General features: G+C 41.5%; 1 protein-coding gene across 1 annotated transcript in view; it reads left to right on the forward strand.

Annotated features, from left to right (window-relative positions):
* SLC7A11 (solute carrier family 7 (anionic amino acid transporter light chain, xc- system), member 11) overlaps positions 1–18,832 on the forward strand; it is a gene marked incomplete at its 5' end in the record, with an annotated part of 50,035 nt that overhangs the window by 31,066 nt on the left and 137 nt on the right. The window contains 5 exons of the mRNA XM_010079424.1: positions 7,029–7,152; positions 8,325–8,428; positions 8,914–9,010; positions 11,978–12,127; positions 13,822–13,999. Of these exons, the coding sequence (XP_010077726.1) occupies positions 7,029–7,152; positions 8,325–8,428; positions 8,914–9,010; positions 11,978–12,127; positions 13,822–13,999 (653 nt within the window). The remainder of the gene's footprint in view (positions 1–7,028; positions 7,153–8,324; positions 8,429–8,913; positions 9,011–11,977; positions 12,128–13,821; positions 14,000–18,832) is intronic.

Below are 18,832 nucleotides of genomic sequence, written 5' to 3' on the forward strand. Positions count from 1 at the left end.
GCTGTGCAAGAAATGTGCATGGGTTTGGCTAGAATGAGACGTTGTGGAGAACAGTGTTACCCTGTGCCATCGATACCTTCTGAGGTCTTAAGTTTTAGCCAAGAGAGTATTTATGCTAATTCACTTTTTAGAAAACCCTGCTGGAAAGTGTATTGAAAACTATTGTGAAGTTGTTAAAAATCTACTGCTCTTCCCTGCACACTTGTAACGCAGCTTGACCCTTTTAAAGACAGTTGGTCATAGAAGACACCTTTTATGAACTGTAACCAATTATAATCCAAACCAGTGAAGTCAAACACTGGGAAGAAAGCAAGTAATTAGGTACAGCATAAGCCCTTTGCTTCTCCTGCTAGGTGGCAGAAAGCGAGAAGGTTTTTGAATGCAGACTGTGGCCCAATTCTTCACTCAGCTATCCCAGCGCTATGCTGTTGTGTCTCTGCAATCAAAAGAAGATGAAGAGAAGTCGCATAATTTAACAGTGCCTGAGCTGCAAGCCCACAAAGAGCAGCTCCGGTCTGTAACATAAGGCTGGAACATATTGGGAGGCAGTGAAGGGGGGAGGAACGGTGATCTGCTGAAGGGAACCTTCACTACAATAAACAAAATAATAATAGCTCCTTGCTGAAATCAGTCGTTGCCAAGACCCCTATTAGCATTTACAAATACACGAATTCAAGAGGTGCTGTGATGATTCCCATCCCTTTTGCCTCTCCATTCCTGCCTTTGATTCTGTCCTGGGAGGTGGTCTCCTTTTGAGTTTTGCATCCTCCTTTTCTCCTAAGAGGTGGATGAGACTGTAATTTTTTCACACATTGACACAGTGAGAACCGTTTGATCCCTTCAGTATAATGGGTTGTTTTGTAGGCTGCTTTTTGCATGAAAAATATGTATCAGAGATAAGTATGGTTATGTCAAAACCTACTGCTTTGCTGTCCAGGGTTCAGGATTGCCACAGGTCCCAGAATGACCACCTGGGAATGGCGAGAGAGATAGGTGAGGCTCTGGAACGTCCCACTTATTAAACTAAGCCTATACATCTTCTGGTCTTGAACTGAAGTCCTGGGAATATTAAATTACCAGGGCTCTCTCGCTGCTCTCTATATTGTATTTGGTTATTTTTTTCAGTATCAGGTTATTTGGATGAATTTGCACTTACGGCTTCTTCTGCCAAGCTTTGGCGCTATGGACAGTGCAATAGATGATGAGAATTTTTAGGAGTGCCAAAGTCCAGAAACAGTTCATTTGGAAAATTGCTTAACAGATTGCAAATGGTGAATAAATTATTGCACAAGGGAACTTTTGAAAGGGATCTTGAAAGTCCCGTGGTGGTAAATTTTCAACTAAAGAATTATAGCATATACAGGTTCATGCTCACAAAACCCATGCAAACCCTTGCCTGGAAACCATGTGATGGAATTAGGACTTTTTCTTTTTTTTTTTTTCTTTTTTTTTCTTTCTTTTTTTTTTTCTTTGAGTTAAAGGTAACAGAAAGTATCTTTCACAATTTCCATAGCACCGTAGAGAGGTGGTTTTTCTCATCTAACTTTATGGGTAATTAACTGATTCATTTAGACCCTCTTATATTCCTGTTTGGGTCCCATTTGCTCTTTTTCCAGGATTGTCAACTTAGAGAGTTTGTAAAACCTGGATTTGAAATAGATGCAAGGAAATTATTTTGGCACAGCTTCTAAACAACAAAGGATGTGGTGACAATGTCTTTTATGCTCGTGAACTCAGCTGACTCGGTGGGGCACATTTTGACTGTGTGCTGCTTGTTTCATAGAAAGAACAGCCTGCAGTGGCCACAGCTCTTAGCACTCACTGTTTGCTGTTATAAAAGTTGTCATTAAACTGGAATATGAGCTGTAGACTTCTGGGAATGTTTCTTGGCTGATTTATTGACATTGTTTCTTCGTATCCCCAGGTTCTCACTCTGGCTTTCTTTTTATTTTTTTTTGTAATTTTTTTTTCCTTTTTTTTCTCCTCCTGCTTACTCTGTCTGCTCTGTGCTTTTTGTCTCAAAAATATTTGTAGGAGGGTAGTGCAGTGCCAGAGCAGATTATCAGAAGATCTATGATTCTGTAACACTGAAGGTCAAATCCAAAACCCAGTGGATATCCTTATTAACTGAACCCTGTGCCCTGGCTTTGGGGCCCTTTACAGGCTCTAGAAGGAGAAAAGTTGCTTCCAAGCCATACACAGCATAGCTTGGTAACACATTTTGGCCCTGTATAGCCACAGGATGGACTAGCTGTATTCCTGATGCTGAATTTCCCTGTGATGGTAGACTCCTTGGTGTTTTTTTTTCTGGGAAGCACAATGTAGATGTGCTCTTTGTTCAAGCTGTTGTGACTCTTCATTACAATTGCTTTGTATCTAGAACAGAAGGGGAAGATTGGGCTTTGAATAGTAGCTAGGGATGGGTAAAACTTAAAATGTGTGGAGATTCAACTCAATTTTAATCAACATTCAAATTCTTAGAAGCCACCCTAATTGTCTCTCATCTGATTTTATAAAGACTTTTAAATTATATTGCCAATATTTTCCTGAGTCAGGTTTCTTCAGGTTTTGGTTTATTTCTTTTTTTTTTTTTTTTTTTTTTTTCCTTGGGATACTGATTTTCTTCAGGGTTCTGGGAGAAGAGGTGAATGTTGCAAAAGACTTTCCTGGTAGCAGCTTCCCCTTCTTCCAGAGGAACAGCCTGCTTGAATATTGTCTTGTGAGTAATGCACGAGACTCTTGCAAATCATTGGATAGGTCTGGGGCTAATGTCAGCACCTGAAGGTCTACTTCAGAAAACAGCTGATTTGAAAATAATTTTTCTTGATTTTTGAAACCTATTGAGATTTCACTCTGAGATGAAACACAAAAGGAAAGCACTGCTCCACAGTAACCGGTAGCCACTTCAGTGCAAGTTCAAGCCCTGGGCCTGCTCTAAGTCAATCAGATCTTGCGGTCTCCCTTATCTGAGCACACACAGTGCTATGGTTTTTGAGCCATTGGCCATTCTGAGGTCTTTATTAGCTGGATGAGATTTCTGTCTTGGTTCTAAGATTTTTTTCCTAGGAATCATAGAATTGGTTAGGTTGAAAAAAGACCTTTAAGATCGTCAAGTCCAACCATAACACTGCCAAGTCCAGCACTAAACCATGTCCCTAAGCACCACATCTACACATCTTTTAAATACCTCCAAGGATGGTGACTCCACCACTTCCCTGGGCAGCCTGTTCCAGTGCTTGACAACCCTTTTGGTGAAGAAATGTTTCCTAATAGCCAATATAAACCTCCCTGGCACAATTTGTGGCCATTTCATCTCGTTCTATCACTTGTTATTTTGGAGAAGAGACTGACACCCACCTCGCTGCAACCTCCTTTCACGTAGTTGTAGGAGCGATAAGAAATGTCATACTGGAATGGTCAAGTTTCCCATCAAAAGTTTTAGCTTCAATTAATCAAAATCTTAAAGTGAAAAATATTTTTTATTGAATTTTCTGACTCCCTCTGCTCCAAAACTCTCGGCTACCTGTGTGGCAGTTGTGAATTTGCATTGTATCAGAAATGTGATTTATCGGTGTGCTAACACCCTTTCATAGGATGCAGAAGGGAAAAGGTGAAAACGGCACTGATAGAAGCAACTTCATGGAGAATAGAACTTGGGTATGATTTTTCCTGATCTGGAGAGAAGATTTGGAAATCTAGGAGAATATCTAAAAGACAATAAAATTGGTGCAGTGATTCTCCAAGGAAAGGAGGTAATCTTTAATGCTAATGCCACTGGAGTTTTTATTCCAGTGCAGTGACTGTAGTTCATAGCAGAGAGTTTGATAACGGTACCCTGTTGCAAACTGGGATCTGCTTCTTAAATTGGATGGATAGAAAAGTGTCTTGGTGTCAGGACCACCACCACCACGTGGTCGCAACACCGCCTCCCCCCCCCCACTCCCCTCCCGGTAAGATGGGGGCAAATAAGAAAAAGTGGAACCTCCTGAGTTGAGATAACAACAGATTTTTAATAATACCACACGAGGAAAGCAAAAGAAAGAAGAATATAACAATAAGACAAGATATAGAGTACAATGGAAACACTGATACAATGAAAATCTCACCACCACGAGCTTCACAAAAGAGACCCCTCTCCCGGCTAGCTTCCCCTTATATCCCGGGCATGACGTCAGCATGGTATCGAATATCCGGCTATGCCCAACTCCCAGCTTCTGCGAAGAATTAACCCTATCCCAGCTGGACCCAGGACAAAAAGACATGATGAAAGCTCTCACGTAGTCGTTTTACATATGGTTCCTACCTGTCTGTCTGTGCTTTCAGATGATTCAAGGACCAAGTGTAAATCTGGACTGAAGTGTCAGTGAGAAATGAACCGTACCGTGTTACTCATCCCCAAAATCTTGAGACTGGCCTTTCATTTTTGCCTAAATCTGTCACTGAAAGCAGTGCCTAATCAGCAGCAGTCCCAGAGGCTGTGTGCGAATGTCCAGCAGCCCTCTGAAGGCCTGCTCCTGCCCGGAGACAAAAGGAGGTGCCACCTGAGTGCTCATTTTGCTCAGAAGGCGAGGACTTGGGAGCTTAGAAGTCACAGCATCCCTTGTGCTGCTCCAGGCGTGAGTTGAGATCTGTGGGCTTTTTAATGAATAGTACTTGCTGACTTGTTCTGGTTTGGTTTTTTATTTTTTTTCTCCTGATTTTTTTGTTGTTGTTGGTATTACTATCCAAGGAGGTTAGTGCTCTTCAACATAATGAGGTAGGACTCCCAGTGCTAAAAACGGTCATGTTTGGAAGTGTGATTTTTTTTTTTTTTTTCCTCCTTTCTCCCCTTAGTTTTGAACTGCCATTTTGTTTTAGAGGAAATTAGACGGGGATTGGAATTAGAAGCGAATAAAGCAAGCAGGTGTTTGGTAAAAGTTAGAATGGACAAATATATTTTGTTAAGTTTAACAATGTGGTTTCAGTCATTCAAATGGTATTTGGGAAAATATTACAAATTTGCTATTTTTGGCTGGAATCAATTTTTTAAACTTGGAATAAGCGCTGATTTATCCAATAGCTTGGTGGTTGAAGCACCTGTGGTTCAGAAGCTATAATTAAAATCTCTGTACTAAGGGGCTTTGAAACCATGTATCCCCCTCCCTTGGTGAGTGGATTGAACTGAATTTACACCCAAGTCAAGTAAGAAGCATAACCAAACTGGTTGCAAAATATTTGGCAACAGAGCTACAAAAACATTTTTCACACGGACGTATTATCAACACGCAGTTCTGCAGTGTTTCTTGAGTCAGTAACTTTGTGGTTTTTCCAGCAATACAACACTTGTACTCTGGGCTGTTTGCTCATGTCTTTGCCATTGCCTTCTCCATCAACAAACACATCCTACAAGCTCACTGGCTTCCCTCCTTCCAGCTTCTTCACCTGAGGCCGTGTGCTTGAGGTAGTCATGGGTTAATGCAGTATCCTCGTGTCTACCTGCATTTGGTGCTGCAGTACAGCGTGATCCTTACCTGGGCTAATTACCGTGTTTGACACCATGGTTGATAAGGTGGGAAAGATCTGCAACAGTGATGTTGTCCCACTTTATTATATTTATTTAGTCTCGGTTTAGAGCTTCTTTTCAACTCAATACAGGCATAGCTATGTCAAGGATTTCTTTGAGAAATAAGGACCGGTAGTGAGGAGAATCCTTAAATTCTGACCCAGTTGTGTTTCTTTGAGGAAAAAAAAAAAATCAGAAAATAATGGATCTTTGCCTTGGTTTTCAAAAGTCTGTGTCCTTTGAGGTAATTATAGGAGTCTTTTAGAAACGTGCTTGCAGTCTCTTCTGGGACACCAGAATTCCTCAGTCTGTCTCTCCTTTTTCCCACCTGATGGGGTGACCTTCATAACAGAGTTCTCTAAATGTAGAAACCTTTGCATCTCTTCAAAAGCGATCTTAATATAGGCAGCTGGAGGGAACCGTCCCTGAAGCAGCAGCTCTCAGCTCTCCTCGGAGGGAGCGTACACACTGTGTCCTTCCAATTCTCGGCCTTGGAATTAAAGGACTGGACATTGGTTTCAGATCTGAGTCTCTTCTTGGTGTGATGCGAATATCAATGATCTCAAGAAATGATATCAAGTGAAAAGAGAACAGAGTAACACTTGAAGCATCTGGGTTTTGCTCCTAACTCAAATGTTTGCCTGCAGTGTGGCTTCAGACAAATTCACTGTGCCTCTGTCCCTCTTCTTTAGAATAGAAATAATTCTGCTTTTCTGCTTTGCTGACTGGGAGGACATGCTATATAAAAGTTCGGCACTATTATTTATTTGTGTGTTATTGTTCTGTCTTTTAGCTAAGATGTCAGGAGGTTTGTACTGCTCAGTACTATTTGTGCTGTGCTAACAGTACACGTTTCTGCTGTTCCTATTTCTGTGTCTTATTCTGCCCTCGTGTATCCCTGAATAGTGGGAGAGATAACTGGGGTATATGGTAAGGTGTGTGAGAGAAGAGTTGCACAGAGGAGGAAAGGGCAGAAATCCACATGTGAGGCATTTTGGCACCCAGGGGAAGATGTTGAACCACCTCTGGGTGGGAAGTCATTGAGTGCCAGTCGGTATGTTGGAGATGCCACTGTGATTGCTCTCCTGACAGAGCTGGATCACCTGCATCTGTCATCAGCCTTACTGCTGGTTCAAGCATTAATATCTGCTGCTTTCTTAGTAGGCTCAGCTTGCAAATCCATATGGATAGGCAGCTCAAATGGGCCATACTTCTTGTAGGGGAAGCACGGGGACCATGACCTCTTGGTGTCCCCAAGGGACCCCTCCCTCAAAATGGGTTCACAGCTCTTCATTACAAACCTGTTTGCTTTGTCAAGATGGTTTTGTTCAGATGTGTCATTTTTAGTGGTGGTTTCTAATGATGATATTTCAGGATTGCCAAATGTGCATTCACCATCATTAGTGGCTCCTTCTCATGTTATTTGTTTCATGTTCAGGGAATGGCAACCAGATTGCAAAATAATGAGCTACCTTGTGTATTTCAGAAACATACCCCTCGCAATATGCATTTCAATGATTATCGTCACAGTTGGCTATGTGTTAACAAACGTGGCTTATTTCACTACAATCAGTGCTCGGGAATTGCTGCTTTCAAAAGCTGTAGCAGTGGTAAGTTACGGAAGAAAAATACAAATTGGTATCCCTGCTGCAGTTGTGTTTGTTGATTATGTTCTTATTTCCAGGGGAAAAAAAATGGGGGGACACATCTGTTCACAATTTTCTATGGCTCCTTTTTTACACAACATATTAACATCCCAGTGGACTTGGTCTGACTTTGGACTGATGAGTGGGGTTGCACTTAGGGCCATCAATAGCATTTGTAATGTAGTGTTGGACTATATTTATTTATCTGATATAACAAAGTTAATAGGACTTAAATTCTGTAGTCAAGTACATACTTGAAAAAATCTTTGCTAAATTGTAGACCAAGCTCCTAGGGAGCAGGAAACACAGATATCTGTGGAAGTGGGAAGTCTGAACTATTTTTTTTGTGGCAGGAAGCAGTAACACTGTCTCTGCACAACATGTGTCCCAAGTACTTAGGAACGGGGTTGCTGTGAATACTGGAGTTCATTTGGGAACAAGCTGCAAGGCAACCTGGCTTGGAAATACTGCTTTGATTGTTGTTGCTGAATTGTGGTGACGACACTGATTTTTACATTTACGGTATCTGACTTGCAATGAGGAAATAAAAATTTCCATTTAATTTCCAGTCATGACACTGCCTGTGGCTATTTCAATGGATGTGGCATTTAAAAAATGACCAAATTCTGTAGCTCATAGGAGATTTAGAAGCAAAACATTTTGCAAACCTCAAAAATATTACGCATGTCTCCTGTGGTGCCCAAAACTCCAATTAAGGCTTTTCTGGTAACCAAAAGTAATAAAGCATGAATGGATGGACTATACCTCTAGGTAGCATCAGCTGAGTAAAATGAAGGCTGTGGAAAAAAATATTAGGTATGCAGATCAGACCTTGATCCATTCAGGTTGTGTCTTCTTTTTGAAGTCATAATGATCTAAACTGACATAAATCGGGGCCTGATTCCCCCTCCACAGCATTGCTTCAACTGGCAATCTTCCACGTGCAGTCAGGAGGATGGGTGGGAGGCTTTGGAGTAGCCTTGGTGTCACAAAATCAGAGGTAACACATGCACAGCACACCTTTCAGTGAGGGATGTAGAAAAGGGGTACAAATAAAACTTAGAATACTTATTAACAGAGTAAAATTACTTTCATGTTTTATGAAAATCACTATTTGTTTCTCTCTCCTCTAACAGACCTTTGCTGAACGACTAATGGGAAACTTTTCTTTAGCTGTGCCAGTATTTGTTGCTCTCTCCTGCTTTGGATCTATGAACGGTGGCGTTTTTGCAGTCTCCAGGTGAGCATTGCTAATATCACTGGAGTGAAGGGCACGGGATATACACTGAAAGGAAGGAAGCAGTGGTAAGGGAGGGTAGGATTCGTTCCTTTAGTTGGAAATGACAAATGACTGCAATGTTTCCCAGGTGTGGGGCTTTTTCTCACTTTGTTCCTGTTGGGTTTAATATCTCACTATTAAAACCTTTTGAATGGTTTGGAAATGGATCCCTCTAAGAGTAGCACTTAATTAATGGCTGCTTTGTTTCACATGAAGGAGGGAAAATATTAACTAATTCAAAATCCTGATCATAGTGTAAGGTGAGGAGGGGACGTGCTCAGAGATGACACTGATTCCTGCGTATGGGTTTCTCCTGCTGTCTTTTCATTCAGAGTACCTCAAACAAGCCTAAGAAGTGCTGCTGTGCTCTGTGACTTTCACGAGACACTTTGCCTAGTCACAGTAATGAGCACATTTAAAGTCTGTCCACATTTATTTCCCACCAGGATGTTCTTCGTTGCATCCCGCGAGGGTCACCTTCCGGAAATTCTCTCCATGATTCATGTCCGCAAGCACACTCCTCTGCCAGCTGTCATTGTTTTGGTAAATCATACAAACAAATGTTCCTGCGCAGGAATTCATATTACAGGCTTGCTCTGGAGGATTCGAAAAGAATTTGGGCACTGCTTGGGTCTCATTTATTATTGTGCACGTGGGCTTTGGGCAGGGCAGAGGGACAGTAAAGAAAGGAATGAGATTTGGGATTTGTTCTTATTCTATCATCTCCTTCTTGCTATCTTGTCGGGTAGCACTTGACTGCCTGTCGCTGCAACCTAATGCATGTCTTATTGCCCTTTATTTCTAAGGACCTGCTAGTCATGAGCTAGTTCCCTTTCAGAGAAACAAATTCCAGTTAAACAAACAAACAAAAAGGATCCTCATTTAACTGAAAGCACAGCTAAACGTCAGCATCTGGGAGCACCCTAAAGGCTCATTATACCACCTTAGAGTGAAAAATGCAAACAATTATGAACTAAGATAATGAAAGGGGAACCCTCAGCAGTGCAGCATAGCTGTGATTAAAAAATGAGAGAACGTGTGCCTGGGCAGCAGTCTGTGAATTGTCTAAGGAAAAGCACTAGTGTTCTAGTGGAAATTCTATTACTGACTGCTGAAATAGTGGCAGAGCTCAATGTTGGCCATGTGTTTGCATTGCAGACTAATTTGTTCAGTAATATTTTAGAACAAATGTCAAAACACAGACCTCAAACCTTGGTTTGCATAGTGCCAAGAAGATTTCCACTTAACTTGTAGTCTTCATAGCCCCTCTTTTGGGACCAAAACTTAATGTATCTGGACAGACCTCTGCATCTGCAGGGAGTTCTAACCACAGCAGAAGACATATGTGCATCTGGGAGTGTACGCTAGCAAGATCAGATGCTTGTATTGGGATTCAAGTCAGTTTTTGCTGTAGATGCCTATAAGCTCACTTCTGAAGTGCCAGCTGAACTGTTGAATTTTACATGTGCACATAAGACTGTAGGCATTCAACTTTAAAAAAACCAGGAAGTGTGATTATGGTGAAAAGTTTTAATGGAATTCATTTTACATAAACATTTAGTTTGCATTTTATTTCTTTGAGCTGAAATAGCCACACCTTTTGGGTGAATTGCATTGACTATTTTCTGTGGAGTTAAATACATTAAATGTATTAACATGTTTTTTTTTTTTTTTATGAAAGACATTTTCTGCTCTTGCATCTGGTCCTGTTCCACTAGTGCATTGATTTTCTTTGAAAGTCAGATTCTTACATGAAGATGGCTTTCCTTCAGAGATTGTAATTTGTTTTCTTGCCTGAGTGCAAGTAGAGTAGTTGCGGGATATATTCAGCATCAACAGTCTTCTATTTTAGCATTTCCCTATTTTCTTTCTCCTACCAAGGTCTATACACTTGGGAAGAAAAGAGGTCTCAAGGAGAAACTGAGAAAATGAGCACATTCAGTGTTTGAGGCTTGTTAAATAAAAAAGCATTTTTAGGAATTAGAGGAATCTGTTTATGTATGTATGTCCTGCATTTGATGAAGTGTGTGAAGCATCTCTGAGAAATCATGCAATCTCATTATAACTCCTTTTTTTTTTTTTTTTTTTCTTGATAGGTCTCTTTCACTGTCTGTTGCCCTTTCTTACATTATCACGCTTATAACTCAGATTTTAAACTTTTAGGGGCTGAGTCTATATAGAAGAAATCTTGCCCAATATAATTCAGTGGGAAAATTTGCTTTGACCTTTAGAGAGAAGTTTGCTTAATATCTGTGTGTAAAGAACTGAGCACTTTGTAAGTCATTAGAGGCTGGATGCCAGAGACCCATATTTGAAATATTGATCCTTCTGATCCTAACCCATGCTGTCTTCACTGCTAAAGAAAAGAAAGAAAAAAAAAAAGAAAAGAAAAAAAAAGGACAGGGAGAGAGAGAGGATGCCAGTCTAGCACGAGTTAGTTGTCCTTACATAAAGATTTATCTCAGTGTTTTACTGCATCTGCAGTTGACTTCACCTGTTGCCCAGTGACCAGCTTGGAGAGGCTGTCACTGCCAGGGTCCTCCCTCTTGCTGGAGTGAAGCTGATCCATTCCTTCACCCCCAAATGCAAGGACTGTGTCACTGCAGGAACAGGGTGTCTCATACGGGAAGTACGGACAACCCTGCATAGATGATCCAAGCTACAAATATTCTGCTTTTATCCAGAGACTACCCTGAAATAGATCCCTGTAGCCTACGCTAATTATCCAACCCAAGGCACAACACTAGTTTATTCTGCCTGCCCTCACAGAAATCTCATTTCTCAGAACACCTTTTTAATGAGGAGATGTATTTATTCTGGTGTCCCCGCTTCTTCTTGCTGTTCAGTAGCCACCCGAGTGACAGCTAAATGTTTCTCTCTGCTTAGAAATATTTGCATTTCCCATGTGCAATAAGCCTACACCCTGCAAGCCTGAACAGCACACTGCAAATACAACCTGGTGTGCCCAGCCCACATCCCATCGTGTGCAGCCAGCCCCTGCCATGCCCTCCTAGTTCATTTCCCCTGTTGCAGCCTGGGGGAACATAAGAATTTTTCCTCTTCCACAAGACAGCTGGAAACCTCTGCGGTCATATTACTAGATGTGACCAAAATTTAACTGCTCTTGTCATTTGCATCAGTGATGAGCGAGTAAAACTGCAGTGGGCTAATATATTTGCCAGGTCACCTGAGAATGGTACCCACGATGCTCAGGCATCCTGGTGAGGCAGTGGGCTGTGCGTTTGTCTGGGTCACAGGGGACAGCTATGTATTGATCACATATGGCCACCCAGGACAGATATATATTAATCGAACGTGATCTCAGGGGACAGCTAGGTGTCAGTCACTCACCTGATTGCATGGCAAAGGCAGGCTTGATGTCTGTGGCCCTCAGGTGTCCCTGCAAAAGGCTGTGCTGCTTGATCCCCATGGGAAGACTTGGCATCGCTGCTGTAAAATAATAGAGATCAATCCACTAAACCCCTCTTACGCTCTGAATTTCTTTTGCAGCATCCTCTCACAATGATAATGTTATTCAACGGGGATCTCTACAGCCTCCTGAATTTCCTCAGTTTTGCCAGGTGGCTTTTTATTGGACTAGTAGTTGCTGGGTTGATTTATCTGAGATATAAACGTCCTGATATGCCTCGTCCTTTCAAGGTAACCTGTGCTCTCTACTGTTTTACATGAATCCTTCTCTCTTGTATCTATTGTGCAGTCAGACAGCAAAGGAGCATTTTCTGATGTAGAAAGCGAACCTCTTTTTTGAGAAAAACAGAGTTAATAGAAGTAGTGTCTTTACTTAAGGGTCTCCTTGTGTTTTCCTGCAAGCTCCCCAGTGCTACCCCAGCGGCATCCCCTTCTAAAAGACAATTCTTACCTATTCCCTGGTGCTTGTGGGGCAGTGACTGAAGCTGCTGTGCCAAACTGAAGATGTTTGCTCAATTTTGCCTGTCACATTGAGGTGGTGTGATGCAAGCGGTGCGAAAATACCTCTAGTCCTGTGTAGGCTTCATACTGCAAATGTGAGGGTTACGTGTGCCAACCCAATTTTCAGCCAGTCCTCTCTTTATTGTCTACTTTGATAAAGGTCTGAATGATTTTGCCACCAGAAATCATGTTGGGCATAATAATTAATATTAAACATTTATTTAATTGCCCATCAAATATAGACTATGCCAATTTCATGTGCAAATAAGTTAGTAGTGCTATTACTGTGCTATCTGGGACTTGTAATTGATTTGCAGAATCAGTTATTGTGAACCCAGAAAGAAAATGCTAATAGCCTGGCCCATTGAACAGTTTTGGCCTTGGTTCTGCCACTCTTCTTGCTTACCGTAAGTAACATCTTACAAAGTAAGTTGTCCCATTGTGTGTCTGGAAATATAACATGCATCATGAAAAAAAAATGTAGGAATCTATTCCCCTTTGTATTCTGCCAGGAAGCCTATTTTACGAAGAACTAAGAATGTGTGCTGTTGTGTTCTTGTAGATATGTCTGTGAATAAGATGGTCAACAGCACAACTTCTTTTTTTTTTTTTTTTTAAATTAAAAAAAAATGGTTTGACAGTGCACAAGAGAGAAACAGTAGTGAAAGGAAGAGAATAATCTCCAAGGAATTACCCAGTTCTCTGTTATACCGAATATCTCACCAGCCATACCTGTAGGCTTTTCCTTCATAGAGGTGCTAACACAGTGATTGCTGTGGTGTTCTTGAAAATTGGGAGCATTAATTTGATATTGTTATTTTTTTTGGTACTTTCAATAGAGGCACTGATAACACTATCAGTCATACAGTCAGAAAGTGCTCTTTCAGTAGCTATCAGTTGCATAATGCTATCAAATATCTTTATCACTGGTCAAATTGGTGTTTAATTTGCTCTCTTCCTGCCAGATTTTGATTTTTACCTTAGGAAGAAAATCAATATGTTCTTAATAGTTTTAAAAGGTGACTTGAGCTCCTGGTTGTGTTTTAAAATGTTTTCTAATAGGTAATTATCAAAGAGCAAATCTTTACTGCAGTTAGTGCTGCTTACTTATCTACTGGAGGATTAGAGAAAGGACTTTCCTAATGTAACATATTTACAGCCCCTACATTTTAAAGGACGTAAAACACCATAGTGTTTTAGTGTGTAATTAAAAGACTTCTATGGTACATACTGCGTAGCACTGTGTAGCTTGGTTTCTGCGGTCACTGGCATTTTGCCTACATGTTGTAGATCCCCCATTTCTCCAGAACTGTTCTATACTGCTGGGTTTTGTCCAATTTACATTTCATGGAACATTAAATGCCATTGCCGTTCAATAACAAGGTCAATGTGAAGTAATGGTTCTCTGTGTGGTTCTGTTTCAGGTGCCTCTCTTTATTCCAGCGTTGTTTTCCTTCACCTGCCTCTTCATGGTTGCACTGTCACTTTACGCTGACCCAGTGAACACAGGGATTGGATTTGCAATAACCCTGACTGGAGTTCCTGCCTACTACCTCTTCATTGTATGGGACAAGAAGCCAAAGTGGTTCAGAAAGCTTTTAGGTAAGTCCCTGAGGGACTCTTCTCCTTCGTGCTGACTCAGAATTTCTCAGGGCTCCCTGTGTTGTGAAATCCTTCCGATCGATCCCCTTGGCTGCTCTGATCCAGGGATGACAATGCAAGTTTCTTTTCAGCACGTGCTGTTGCGTTGCTCTGCCAGTTACAATCAATGTCTGCTAACTACAAGATACGTTTACAGCAAGCCTCTTCTGCAGCTGAAGTGATGGACTGCTCTGATCCAGGGATGACAATGCAAGTTTCTTTTCAGCACGTGCTGTCGCGTTGCTCTGCCAGTTACAATCAACGTCTGCTAACTACCGAGATACGTTTACAGCAAGCCTCTTCTGCAGCTGAAGTGATGGACTTGAAAGGAGTGGATGCCTCTGCCCCCTGCCTCCTTCCCCCCTCCCTCCCCTACAAACATCTGATTCTTTTTAAATCCCTTGATTCCTTTTAAATCCCCTTTTAAATCTCCCTCCCCAGGCTGTTGGCCTATGCAAATAGAGAAAGTATTTTGCTCCTAGAAGAATGGGTTTGGAAACTTAAACATCACAGTTGTGGTGACAGGATGGGCTTGGTGCTCCCTCCTGAGACCATGTGTCTGTGGACCACTGAGGAGTATCTGGAATGGGACAGGCTTGGAACAGGGATGTTGTCCTCAGTGGTGGCTCCCGACAAAATGATAGATAAATATACCGTGCCTGACACACCTCTGTGGAAACTGTTTCTGTGCTTCATAAAAATGACTGCTGAGTAACTTGGCTGCAGTATTTCACATCTGAAACATACTGAGAGTCATTTTTATACCATTTCTGAAAGTTTTTGAAAGCATTTGTGGAAGTTCTGGTGTGCTGGAGAATTGCTGGTTGGAGCACTTCAGTTAGAAGGAAGTCAGTATCATTTATTACAGCTCCCCATTCCTCTTCTCTTTTTTATTACTCAACATGCTAGGAGGTTCCCAAAATGGAGGTAACTTTCAAAACGTGAAACAAGAATGTAGGCAAAATGTTTGGGAAATGATGGATAATTCGCTAAACAAAACTGAAAGAAAATGTATTTTGCTGCAAAAGAAAAAAAATCAACCCATTAAAGTTTTTTTTTTTAAATAGTTTATTTGTATAGGTGCTGAATTAAAAATGCATATTGTCTTCTGTGTTTCAGTCTTAAGGGATGATTTAAAATGAGCTGCTCAATAAAAGAAAGAGTTTATATATATATAGTACTGCAACACTATATGTACTTTCCATATATATATATAAAAATATAGGTTATATAGTTATATCCTATCTGTTGTAGGATCTATGAAATTCCCTCTCAGTTCATGCTGGGAAGTCCATAGACAATAGTGCAGAAAGTATTTACAGGAAAAGACGTTAGTTTAAGGCTGGCACACTCTGATCTCCCTGATTTTATATCCGTAAAGTTATAAGTTACTGGCAATGTCCTGGGCATGGGTAGATAGCTCCAGTGCAAATGAAAGCAGTTGTATGCGAAAGGACATTCTATTAAATAGTTATTTTTTTGCCTGCTTATAATTTCTCAGCCTTGACATTTAGGGACTAGGAAGTTTTCCCTTATCAAGCCCAGGAGATTTCTGGCATTTTCTGCAAAGTCTCAGAGCGTTTGGAACACAGTTACTTGAGTCTCTGGCCACAGGATGCCAGTGTTGAACTACATTACTTGAGCGAGAGAAAAAATATTCTCTTTAAGGTAGACTGGGTAGATGTGAAGCTTTTTCTGCCAGCTGTGACAATGAAGGTGAATCTTCTAGCTTTTCAGATAACACAGAATTCTCCTCCTAGAAGGCAGGCCTGGTGCCGGTGTGATACGTGTGGATGGATACAGGAGAGGAAAGCAGCGGGTGCCAGTCAGTGGGTGAAACAGCTTGTTTGTTTCGTAATTATAATTCCCAAAATAACAACAGTAGTGACAGAAAACTGATGTTGACAGCAGAGTGGAGATTTACTTGTTAAATAATTTATTTTTTTTTTTTTCTCAGAAGAAACAATAAACCTTCTGCATGGAGTCATTAAACTGGAATTATTTTTTGAGCGTTAAGGGAGCTCCACTGTAAAGCCTGAGAGCATTTATGAAAGGCATTGAATTGAGGATAAATTCACTTAAGGTACCTCTGTGAGACAGAGAAAAGTCAAGTCACTGGGCAGCTGCAGGCTTGATATTCTAACCTTGAAACAATAATTGTGATTTACCAGGGGTAGATTTTTAACAGATGAACTGTGTACATTTCTTTGAGAAGATAACCGATTTTTTTGGACAAAGCAGAATGTGATAGACCCGATCTACTTAGACTTGAGCAAAGCACTGTGTGTAGTAGCACAGGGGAGCCAGAGCCTGTTAGCGGGAACACAGCATCCTGCTAACGAGGCTATTCCCAGGCTGCTTCGTCTGCACAGCTCAGCACATGCCCAGTGTGGGGCTCTCTTACCCACTTGCAAAGTTACCTTGTTGGGGAACTTGACTTGCTCAGCTACCCAGACGTGCTTGGCAGGTGAGAGATGACTGCTGCCCATAAGCCCTATGTGGAACGTGTGCTATTGAAGTAAGGACAGCACTGGTGTGAAGCACATGGGTACAGATGTGCCCCACAGGTTTTGTAAGGAACAGAGGAGAGGGATGCTGAACAGCTAGAATGAGCAGTGGGATAAAAGGCCCAGCCTGAAGACGAGTACAGTTATGAAAGGGGTTTCAGGGTGGTAAGAGTAGCAGAGCCCTCGAATGAATTACCCAAGAAACCCAAGGCTGAAGGTCTTTGTTCTGTGTATTTTGACTGTCCTTAATGGTATTTACGTTGCCTGTTCCCCTTACTAAACTACTGTATTGAGCAAAAGGTAACTTCACAGGTTTTGGACTTAACGGGGTCTGGGTGATGTTTGGCACTGAGCATAACATTTTGCTCTCTCCTCTTCCAAAGGAATTGTGCTGTAGCACCAGCTGTGCTGGGACAAATCATTTGCAGCGAGTACAGGCTTCACTTGATCTCAGCTTTCTTGCTTTTTGTAGAACTAATGTGAAAATGAAAAAAAGTCAAGCCTAGCAAATCCTACAAAGCAGGTCAGTGTGTGAAGGATGCGGTACCGGTCTGAGTGCGCTCCCATTTGCACTTCCTCTGTTGAAACCCAAACGTTAGACTCATATTTGAAACATCTATTTCTTTACAGTGAATTGAATTGTGAGAAGCTTAAAGGTTGAATCCTGCTTTCTTCATAGCCTGAGCCCATGCTGGAAAAGGGATCTGTTTATATAACAAAATGTTTCTTATTATTTACTAACAACAGAGGATGACACTTGCTCACACAAGACATAGTGTTATATGCTCACTTTGCTGCTCTTTGTTGAGTTGTGATGCTGGGATCCACAGGAAATCATTCCAGCACTTTGCTGTCACAGATTTCATGGCCAGTCTTATACATATGCAGTGAATTACTTTTTCTTTGCTCACCCAACCTTTATGTGGTGCTTGGACAGATACCAGGCCTGGCTTTTTTATAAAGGTCCCCTGGGACCTATTTACAGCAAATTCTCCTCTTGAAAGGGAAAAATAGGGTCTGGGGGCCAGGGGGTGATCTGTCTTTACTGTCGTGGTGTGTTACGTTGTCTTGTTAAAAAGGCAAAGCTGGTCCTGTGACTGCAGGTACTGCCCAAAGCTCGGTCCAGTCAGTCGGACAGGATATTAACATCCCAGCCAGCTCTGGAGATGCCCAGGCTTTCCCTCTGCTGCTGTGCCCTTTTCTGAGAGCTGTTACACCACAGCTCAGCTTGATGGAAAGTCTGTTGTTCTTCCTTTGCTCAGCCTCAGCCCTGGGAGGGCAGGGATGGCAGCTCTCCTCCTGCCCTTCGCCCCTGCCGTGCCCAGCCCGGCTCTGAAGCCCCCTCCACGTCTGGAGTGGGGGAAATGCAGTCCCCATCGACTCGCAGCCTCTCTGACCCCATCGGTTTCCAGCCGAAGGGCAACCTGGCTTTGCACTGAACCGGTGACCTCCAGAGAGAGGAGGAAAAGATGGTAGAGGCTGCCTTAGACAGGAGAGCAGGAGAGTAGTCTCAGTTCATCTCTTCTGTGAGCTGCGCTGTCTCACCCTCCTGGCTTGCCCCTGGTGTGAATGCCGACATGTAGTGCTAGATGAGGAAAATCAGAACTTTCTCGTACAACAACTCCTGCTTGTTTAAAATGGGTTGCCAAAAAAAAAAAAAAAAGTGACAAGCAAAAGGGGTGGTAAGAGAGTGTTCTTTTACTGTTCTATATGGAAATTAACTGTGCCATTTGTTAAGCAGTACCCTAATAAGAAAATCACCAAAAACACCAGAAGGAAATAAATATCCAGAGTGACAAAAAGATAGCATGAAATTGGTTTGGATGTGTGATCAAGCTTTCTAATCGTTGTTTCCTTCTTTTTTTTTTTTTTTTTTTTCTCCCTTTTCTTTTTTGCTTAGGCAGATCTTGGCACAGCTGAATTAACTTGTTTGAACTCTTTCGAACTTTTATTTCAGCATTGCAACTTTGTAGTTGAAGAAATTAAGTAGAAATTAAGAAGTTGTGCAGAGAAGTAGATTAAGTAGAAATTAGAAGTAGAAATTAAGTAGTTGTGCAGAGCAGTCATGCTTTAAGATAGCCTTTAAATACATGCAGACATCTGTTCAACAATTTTATAACTACATACCCTTCCATTGTATGTGCATATCCTTGGATGAGAGGCAAAGAAAACATAGTTAAAAAAAAACAAACTTGTGCCAGATATTTAAATGAAATATGCACCATGTATATATGACCACAGTGAACTGTATGTGCAAGTAGGCTGCACGGCATCTAAGATAATTTTC

The sequence above is a fragment of the Pterocles gutturalis genome, unplaced genomic scaffold, assembly GCF_000699245.1.
Source record: "Pterocles gutturalis isolate BGI_N339 unplaced genomic scaffold, ASM69924v1 scaffold3164, whole genome shotgun sequence".
In the NCBI taxonomy this organism is placed as follows: Eukaryota; Metazoa; Chordata; class Aves; order Pterocliformes; family Pteroclidae; genus Pterocles; species Pterocles gutturalis.